Source organism: Centroberyx gerrardi, chromosome 10, assembly GCF_048128805.1.
Source record: "Centroberyx gerrardi isolate f3 chromosome 10, fCenGer3.hap1.cur.20231027, whole genome shotgun sequence".
NCBI lineage: Eukaryota > Metazoa > Chordata > Actinopteri > Beryciformes > Berycidae > Centroberyx > Centroberyx gerrardi.
The window spans coordinates 27,808,485-27,818,073 of record NC_136006.1 but is presented as its reverse complement, the minus strand read 5'-3'; the positions used below and the strand labels follow the sequence as shown (position 1 = coordinate 27,818,073).

The 9,589-nt window shown below is 41.2% G+C and overlaps 1 protein-coding gene across 1 annotated transcript; it reads left to right on the top strand.

Moving 5' to 3' along the window:
• Positions 1-248: 248 nt before the first annotated feature.
• Positions 249-8,703, top strand: pofut2 (protein O-fucosyltransferase 2). The gene is made up of 9 exons (XM_071923133.2): positions 249-425; positions 1,218-1,471; positions 1,588-1,732; positions 2,582-2,692; positions 3,938-4,004; positions 4,445-4,570; positions 5,040-5,220; positions 6,678-6,801; positions 7,752-8,703. Exons 1-9 carry the CDS (start codon positions 250-252, stop codon positions 7,903-7,905), a joined length of 1,338 nt encoding a protein of 445 aa, XP_071779234.1. The 5' UTR covers position 249; the 3' UTR covers positions 7,906-8,703.
• Positions 8,704-9,589: the final 886 nt, after the last annotated feature.

The window sequence follows — 9,589 nt, the reverse complement described above, 5'->3', positions numbered from 1 at the left end:
ATGAGAGCATGAAAGTATCTGGGCTACATCAGTAGGCTACTGTGGAGACTGACTGCACAAACAATCACAGTTTTCTGTCACTTTGCTTTAATGGATGTTGCCATTGATTTACAAAAGTTCCACAATGAATGTACTGAAGACAATAATTAGACAAATAAAAAAAAGAGTGAAAGCATCTACGTTGAACGGTTGCTACGCAACTATGGACGCTTCTTACTCTTCCGGAAGTGCGTGGCTGAAGGAAGAAATATGGCGCACAGAGCAGTGCCTAGTCCAGTGATATTGATTGTTTCAACGCAATCTTTCGTCAAATTCTGTCTGTCTCTGCTTATCGTTTTTACAGCAGTAGTTTCTGTAAACTCAGACGATGTGTTCAGTGCAAGCCGCACGGCCACCGTACCCGTCGCTGCAGCTAGGGACCTACGGTGAGATTGCTTGCTGCTATTCAGTGTACAATTAGCTTTCTAGCCGTTAGCTAATGTAACTGCATTGATATTCATCAGTTCCATAATGTGATATTCAGTTGCTCGCGTTAGATAATAGACTACCACAGCGAGAGGTTTCTCTCCTGGCTACTATTCCTTTTTGGCCGGGAGTCAATAAGCCCTGTTCTCTCGTATAGAGAGAACCTCATACCAAACTCCATTCAAAAAATCTGCAGTTTAATTTCGCCTTGCGTATTTGCAAACATACGTAACGTTACCTGGTAGAATCTAACCTTTTATGAAACATTACCGTCTTCTCGTAAATTCGGCGTATAGACGACCCACCAGGCAGCACTTTATTTCAATAGAATCTCAACTTTTATTACTGTTTCACATTGCCTGCTCGCTCTCCACTGTGTATTTTGGTAGGGGAGAATTGTGGGTAATAGGCGAACCAGCAATAAATGTTGAAATTTTATTGCAATGACCTCGTCGGCATAACTGTTTTTTGTTTAACATATCATGGTAATTATATTGCTACGAAATAAGTACCGGTTTTCAGAATAAAATACTTCAAAATGTAGGTCCCAAGAGTTAATGTTGTAAATTGGACAGGGTATTAGCACAATATAAGCCCCACACCTGACAAAACTTGACATAATATTACACAAATATTAAATGACACACTAAATGCATTGGGTTTGATGTATTGTGATGACTAAGTAGACAGCAGATATACTTTCCCTTGGCTTGGCAACCTCAAGCATCTCACTGCCTCTCTTGTGGCCTCAGGTACCTGCTGTACGACGTGAACCCCCCGGAGGGTTTCAACCTGCGGCGGGACGTCTACATCCGCATGGCGTCCCTGGTGAAGTCTCTGAGGAAGGAGGGGGACGACTGGGTGCTGGTGCTGCCCCCCTGGGGTCGCCTCTACCACTGGCAGAGCCCCGACATCCACCAGGTCCGCATCCCCTGGGGAGAGTTCTTCAGCCTCACCAGCCTGCAGGCCAACGTGCCCGTCATTGAGTACGAGGAATTCATCGCCGGTGAGCCTTTTCTTTAGTGACTCGGACTAGGGTTAGACCGCTAAAACACAGTGCTGTTTAGCTCAGTTATGCCCAACACAGTTAATCAATGTATCTTGTTCCTCTCTTGGGCCCAGAGTCCGGAGGCCCGTTCATCGACAGGGTCCTGGTGCTGCAGAACTACGCTGAGGGATGGACTGATGGGAAGTGGGAGGAGAAAGTTGACGAGCGGCCCTGCATTGAGAAGTTGATGTACTCCAAAGATAAACAGAACTACTACAGGTAGAGTAACACAATATGGGAAAATGGACCATGGTCCCAAACTGCTTTTACTGAAATCAATTCTTAGGGCACATTCACACCAAGCATGTTTTGGAGTGGTTTATCCAACCTCTGCAGCGTTTACTCCTTTAGTTTGGTTTATTTGGCCAGGTGAGAACAATGACATTCAAACCTGGGTGGCAGAAAACAACCAAACTGAGATACCTAAAAGATCCTCTTCCAAGCAAACTGGTTTGTTGGCATTGAGAACGTAATCCGAACCAGTTAAAGGAAACAATCCCTAAACGAAGGGTATAAGGAGAGGGATGTCATCTGATAGCCAGCAGATCCTCATGCTTGGAAAGCCTGACATAACAAAATGAACTGAGGGCAAGAAGTCAAACTGCAGTCTGGACTGATGCTCACATTGCAGCTGTTTCTTAATGTGATCTTAACTAGTATGAACACAAAGACATCGCAGACATCATCATGCTAAAGTGACAGATTACCAAAACTCTGTCCAATAAATGAGCTACTTCTGAGTCCATGTGCCTTTTGTTTACAAGACCTGGTTCACATGCAATTAGACAGTGTGAACCCAAACAAACCAAATCCAAAAAATGTAAAACTAAAACCTTTCCACTATAGTTCGGACCAAAGAAAATGAACTGTAGGTGTGATGGCACCCTCAAAGTGACTCTAGATTAACACAGCGGTAGAGTAACACAGCAGACCTATTTGAGACAGTGATGGATGAGGTTCACAGTTATTCTGTATAAATGATGTACTCCTCCGCCTTACTAGTCGTACTTCTCTCACCTCTCCATTCATCATCGCCATGTCCCTGTCTCCCCTCTGTCTGTTTCTCAGGGGCTGGTTTTGGGGCCACGAGGAGACGAGAGCTCGAAATGTCACGTGTATGTCAGCCCAAGGCCACGCCTCCATCCTGGCGCCGGTTCTTCAGAAAAACATCACAGCAACGTAAGTCCACAGAACAGCGGGATGATGTTATACATAATGCACAGATTTCCCACACACAGGGTCCGAAAATAACACCTGCCAAGTGCCAAATGCTGGTTAAATTTGTCTTTGACAGATAAATCAATAAAGGTCACCCGCCACACTGACTGGTAACTTTTTGAGATGACAATGTTTGAATGCCTCGGGTGTATTGAGTTCTGTTGCACTTCATGATGAATTGCAACCTTGATCCATTTTCTTTTTTAAGTGAGTGAACAAGTTTTAAATTAATACACAGTGCTTGATTCTACACATGAAATAGCACTGAAAATGGGCAGTGTGACAGATTTCGATGAAAAATGTATATTAATTTAAATTAAAATGTATTATTGGAAGGTTTTTAAGTTTGCCAGTCCTTTGCAGGTGACCCAAAAAGTCACACAGAGGGATTTCTGTCTGTGGATTATTATGTAGTGGTTATAAAGTGAATATCTAACTACCTATAGAGGCTTTTCAGTTGCAGTTCAATCTTTGGATTTTCATTGGCAAATCATATCAAAATGTATACCAGCCAGAATAGAAACAGATATTTGAAAAATTTGTTGCGGTGTGGATGTAGGTCAATTCAGTAATGCTATAACTAGTGAATGGTCTGATAAAGTAGAATTGTCTTGTCTTCAGCCCTAGTCTCTACTGCAAAACATTCGAGAAGAGTCAGCACAGTTAACCTGAACAAAAAGTAGTTTTTTGGCTTTTTTGGTTTTTTGGTTATTTTGTCAAAACAACTAATATTCAAGTTAACATGCAGCTACTAGCCACTACTAACGCTAGCTGCTAGCCACGTGTTATTAGTTATTGTGCAAATCAGATGTGTTAACAAGATAGTGATGTTTAGCAGACCACATACTAGGGTTAGCTTGCAAACTAACAAGCTGACATTATCTTAACACAAAATAGATCAAATGTATCAGAAATGATCAGTCTCTAGTCAAAAAATGGCACAGAAATCAACCTTATCTATTCCACACTTTTGAGCCGTAAGTTTAGAAATGCCATTAGCTGATCTCAGCTTGTAGTTGCCAAGAGCTGAGGACCCCCAATATGGCTGCCAGAGGATGTGTTACGTCACCTGAAATCCCTCTATATGTGAATAGCTGAGAGACTATTTAACTGCCTCGCTATTTCAGTGTGGTATATAGTACAGTTTGTTTTCTCTTGGCGATAGTGACAGGGATGAACCTGTTTGCACATGCTGCTCTTTTGCAGGTCAGTCATGCTGGACAGAGCAGAGACAGTCCTCCACGACCACTATGCTGGGAAGGATTACTGGGATGTAAGTGAAGTTATGGGTTAATCTCACTTCTAATAGTGATCAGGTAATAATATGTACTGTATGATCGTTTTCTCAATCCAGGGTTTAATGCGGGAAAATGTATGGTGTGCAAAAGTCCTGGTTTGCAGTGGTATAAAAAGAATGTGGAGTGCCTGTGCCTGTCTCTTTCTCCTGCAATATTGATTTTACCCAGCAGATGCTGTGCTTGGCTGCTGTGTATAGTAACAGGTGCTGTAACAGGTGTATGTAACAGGTGTTGCAACAGGTGTACGCCACTGTGTATATAAAATGTGTTGTAACAACAGGTGTACATCGCTTTGTATGTAGCAGGTGTTATTTTTTATTTTTATTTCTTCAAGTTGGGGGGTTGGGGGGTTCTTATGTCAAGGCACACCACCTGGACTATAAAGTGATGTTAATTGTGTCTGTATTGAATGTAGACGCGCCGCAGCATGGTTTTTGCCAAGCACCTGCGGCTCATAGGAGATGACTTCAGAGCAAAGTACCTCAACTCTACAGATAGCAGCGACCAAACAGTATACAGTGAGGACTGGACTCGCATGAAGGTGAGTCAGTGTGTTCAGTCTGTCTGTCCATGCATTATGATATATTTTAGAGCCTATTGCCACAACACTGTGGTCATCAAAAGGCAGATTCAGGTCAGTCAGTCAAGGTTGAGACTCTTCACTCATCTATTCCCATACACTATCAAAACCTCATCATGGTTTACAGCACTTGAGAAAATAATTTTCCATAGATCATGTCTGTTCTCTATTGAGCAGTATCTAATTAATTAAAGGAAATAAAAGTTATGTTATTGTGAAAATGTGTCATTAACTATGAAGCTTGACAAATTTTCACACAACCATCTTCTGGTATTCTGAAAAAAACACTAGATGTCATTGCCACAAACGCTCTGTGAGACTGTACTTGTTAAGTCTGTACTTGTTGTTTTTATAATTTCATAGATTAGCCAGTTTTCAGGTTTACTGAATAATCAGTTGGTGGTCTGCTATTACTGTATGTCCTCCTCAGGCCAAGCTGGGCTCGGCTAAAGGCGGGTCGTACCTGGGCGTCCACCTCCGCAGGAAGGACTTCATCTGGGGTCACAGAGAGGACGTACCCAGCCTTAAAGGGGCGGTCAAAAAAATCCGCTGCCTGATGAAGAAGCACAAACTCGACAAGGTCTTTGTTGCGACAGACGCAGACGAGGAAGGTAATGACACAACGGCACACGTAAAGTCATCTTCAATTTAAAATGATCCAAGATGAAATGTGTTAGGTCAACCAGCCACAGTGGCAAAGTTTGCCCAAACTGGGGGAAAAAAAATCACCAGTTAGCAGACCTTTAATGAAGCTCCCACAGCAATGCTTATGCACTACCCTCTGCTTACGTCCGCTATGTCTTTTTTTTTTTCTTCCCATGACCACTCCTGGGCACCGTACTCATACGTAATTTCAAAACAAATCATTTCGATATGAAATCTCGATACCAAGGAAAACTTAAATAGAACTCCCCATTGCCATTCCGGGGCACCGTACTTAACTACGGAGATTGAAAAGCAATCGTTTCAGTATGAAACCTCATTACCAAACGTTAAATAAGGCAGCCTCACTGCCCACTCCGTCAGGTTAGTTTGTGAGGCGAGATAGAATGTCAAACTGGAAGCAGAGTATGGCGACATATTGTTGGAGTTAAGAGGCCAGCAGACACAGATAATAAGAGAGGTGGTGCGTTGCTGCAAGCAAAAGAGGAGACATTGGGGCAAAAAAAAAGTGACAATTTATTAAGAAGAGGTGACAAGCAAAGCAAGATATGCAACTGGTTTTTGGGCCATCTTGCCAAACCATGTATCATATTTAGCCTTTTTAAAAGTGGCTGGTAAAAATCTGTAGACTCCTGCACACTGTCTTCATTTACAAGAGCTTTATTTAAAGGCGCAACATTTTGGTCATGTGACCTTCGTCAGGTATCAGGATATCAGGTATCTAGATACCTGACGAAGGTCACATGACCAAGTGAAGAGTCAATAGATTTTGATTTGATCTTTTCCCCTCCGGCGCACCTGGCACATACATACGGGTGTGCCAAGAATCTTTTTATAAAAAGTGGCTGGTAAAAAATGTGAGTGGCTGGTAGAATGTAGGAATCTACCAGATACAGGGCTAGTGGATCAAAAACTTAGTTCCCCACCCAGTTAGAATTAATTCAAGTGAAGGGCTTCCCATAGACAACCAGTGTAGTATTGATCAATTATAAAATAAATATGTAATCAACCAAACTGCATCGTATCCATCCATCATATCAGCAGTGGATGATACTGACTGGCTGATTTTTAATAAAAGGCCAATATCGTCCCAATATATCGATCTAACCCTAATCTGAAGTCACATAGATGGACTATGGGATCGATATTATGTTTTGTCATTGGCAATGAAACTTTACCATCATGCTGCCATTTCTCCACACCCCCACCTCCAATTAAAGACCACAATGGAAATAAGGTAGTTACCTTCATGGTGTTACCCTTGGTTTTTACCCTAGTTTTTAAAGATTAACACATGCTTGATATGGTCTTAAGTTAAAGGCAGTATATGACTTATATTGCTCTTCTCTGAATTATCAAATAAAAGCAATGAATGAATCATCACATAATCTGTCTGATCTTGCAGAGCTGGAGGATCTGAAGAGGATGTTGCCAGAGATGGTACGCTTTGAGCCCACCTGGGAGGACCTGGAGCTCCTCAAGGATGGAGGAGTGGCTATCATTGACCAGTGGATCTGTGCACACGCCAGGTACATCACTTCCTTGTAGGGCTGCAACTAACGATTATTTTCATTGTCGATTAATCTGTCGATTATTTTCTCGATTAATCGATTCGTTTTTTGGTCTATAAAATGTCAGAAAATGGTAAAAAATGGCGATCAGTGTTTCCCAAAGCCCAAGATGACGTCCTCAAATGTCTTGTTTTGTCCACAACCCAAAGATATTCAGTTTACTGTCATAGAGGAGTAAAGAAACCAGAAAATATTCACATTTAAGAAGCTGGAATCAGAGAATTTTGACTTATTTTTCTTAAAAAATTACTCAAACCGATTAATCGATTATCAAAATAGTTGCCGATTAATTTAATAGTTGACAACTAATCGATTAATCGTTGCAGCTCTACTTCCTTGCTTCTATTTTCCCTTCATGTAAGGTACAGATGGGGCTAATTGAAGGTGAAGGCAATAGAATAAATAGAAAATACTGAGCACCTTAAAAAAAACAATTTATTTTGAAGGTTTTTGTTTGGTTTCATAAATTCAATACATAATGAGCAAAATAAATCATCCATAAATTGTATGGATTTTCACTGCAGGAACAGCTTTTGAGCCTCATTCATTTTCTTAAGTTTATCGAACAGAATTGCAGCACACACCGTGTAAGTAACTCACTGCTAATGATTTTTTTAAAAGGTGAGTATTGAGGCCTCAGACTAATACACTAATTCCAGTGTGTTAATACTGGAATATCTTTTGAAATATGGCCCCATGCCCAAACAAATGACTGATGCTAATGGGGCCTTAAATCATTTTTAAATCCCTTGTCACGGTTTAACCTACCCATGGAAAATATTTCAACTTGAAAAACTAGTTTTAGGCTGACCGTACATGCTGTCCGATGTAGTCATCACGTTTTCACGTAATATTCCAAGGTGTGCATTTCCTGCCTCACTAATGTCATTTTGCCGGTATCTTCCCAGGTTCTTCATAGGAACATCCGTTTCCACCTTCTCTTTCCGGATCCACGAAGAGAGGGAGATCCTGGGCTTCGACCCCAAAACCACATACAACCGTTTCTGCGGGGACACGGAGAAAGAGTGCGAACAGCCCACACACTGGAAAATAGTCTACTGATTTTCATCTGACTGCATCTGACACAAGTGCCAAAAAGCAGTGTTGAACGTGACGTTGACTTGTGCGCGTCACACAAGATATTTGAAGCGTTTTTATAGTATATTTTTTACTTTTTATGTTTTCAGAGTTGTGCAATCAGGTCTGTGACGACCACTGTGACTGAACCTCATGTTCTCAAAAGGCCAAGACTGGGATGTCAGGCGTGTTTTACTGTAAGCTGTACCGCTTTAATCCGCAGGTTCATTTTCTAAGTGAGGGAATTTGAATCCTTCCCTACAAGCTCGGGTTATGTTGCATCATTTCTGTTCTGTGTCATTAACGCCAGTAACACTGGTGAGGAAACAAGTGTCTTACAATGAGTCAGATGGACACTGTGCTGCTTCATAACGAAGTTCTCAACTTGCCATTTCGTGGGCTTCGAATGATAAGTTTCTATCTGAGTGGAAGCAGTTCTGAGATAGTAAGATACTGTATATACTTAATGTCTTTTTAAATGTTTCACCCCAAAAGGTTTGTTTTAAAAAAAAAAAAATACAGCACACAAGCAAAAGGTAACATTCCAAGATCATGAATATTTGATCAGATAGAACCTTATAATTCCAAGAGCACAATTTGTTAAAAAGTGTGTTTTCCATCTCTTTCTCACCCACCGTATTCCTCCTTTACCTCACATTTATGCTCAATGTTTTCTTTCTTCACCGCCAGTATTAACACTTTACGCTGGAAATGTGACCCAAAATGAAGCTGTTTTCCACCATGTAAATAATGATATCATGAAGAACTGTAACGATGCTTAATTCCCTGCACCGTGTCTTCTTAAAGCATAAAGTATTCAGTCTCAGGCTCAGAACGTTGCAGCATTCTTACTTGACGGTACATTTATTTATACCACTTTTTTTTCCACTTAAAGGAATGGAGGTGAGACAAAGGGAGCCATTGTGGCCTGTCAACACCGGGCAACTGTCAAAAAGACGGTTTTCTTAAAACACACCCTACTTGTTTTCATTCCTGAAGATGCACGTGTTGCGATTACGAACTGGCAGGAGTGGACATCGTCTTATCGCTTGGTGTGTAAAGTGTAAAGCGTCCACTGAAGCAGAGATATTCGCAGAGCTTGGAAATAGCAGCAGACAATCGATGTGTCATTACAGTTAAAGGTTTCTTACCATTTAAGTGAGGTTTTTTCTTATCTGCGCCCCCACTTTTCAAGGTCTGGTGGATTGAAAAAGGGAAGATCAACTCAACTACACCATTTAAAATTTCTTGTGAAAAAGGCACTATTGAGATGAAAGGCAATCCAAGGCATTTATGTGGGGCATGAGAGTGCTTTGGCTTTATCTTTACACACTTTTTGATGTGGTACTTGTTGGGAATGCATCATCCACATAGAGTATGTCTGCATGTACACTAATAATTCGATCTCAACCCAATTAAGCCAATACTCTGACTATTGAAATTGTCATGTAAATGCCTTTGACTCATCATCTTAATGGGAGTAAGGTGATAATCAGAGTAAGCATAATACAGTTGACACACCTAGATTTCTGCTCAGTCTTTCCATTTATTTCCATTTCCATTTATAGGGGCATGTAAACGCCTTAGTAAGGTTTCTTGTTTGTTTTTTTTAAAACTGCGCATGTCAAAGGTCACCAGGCGCAGTAAGCCGGATGTTGTGAAACACACA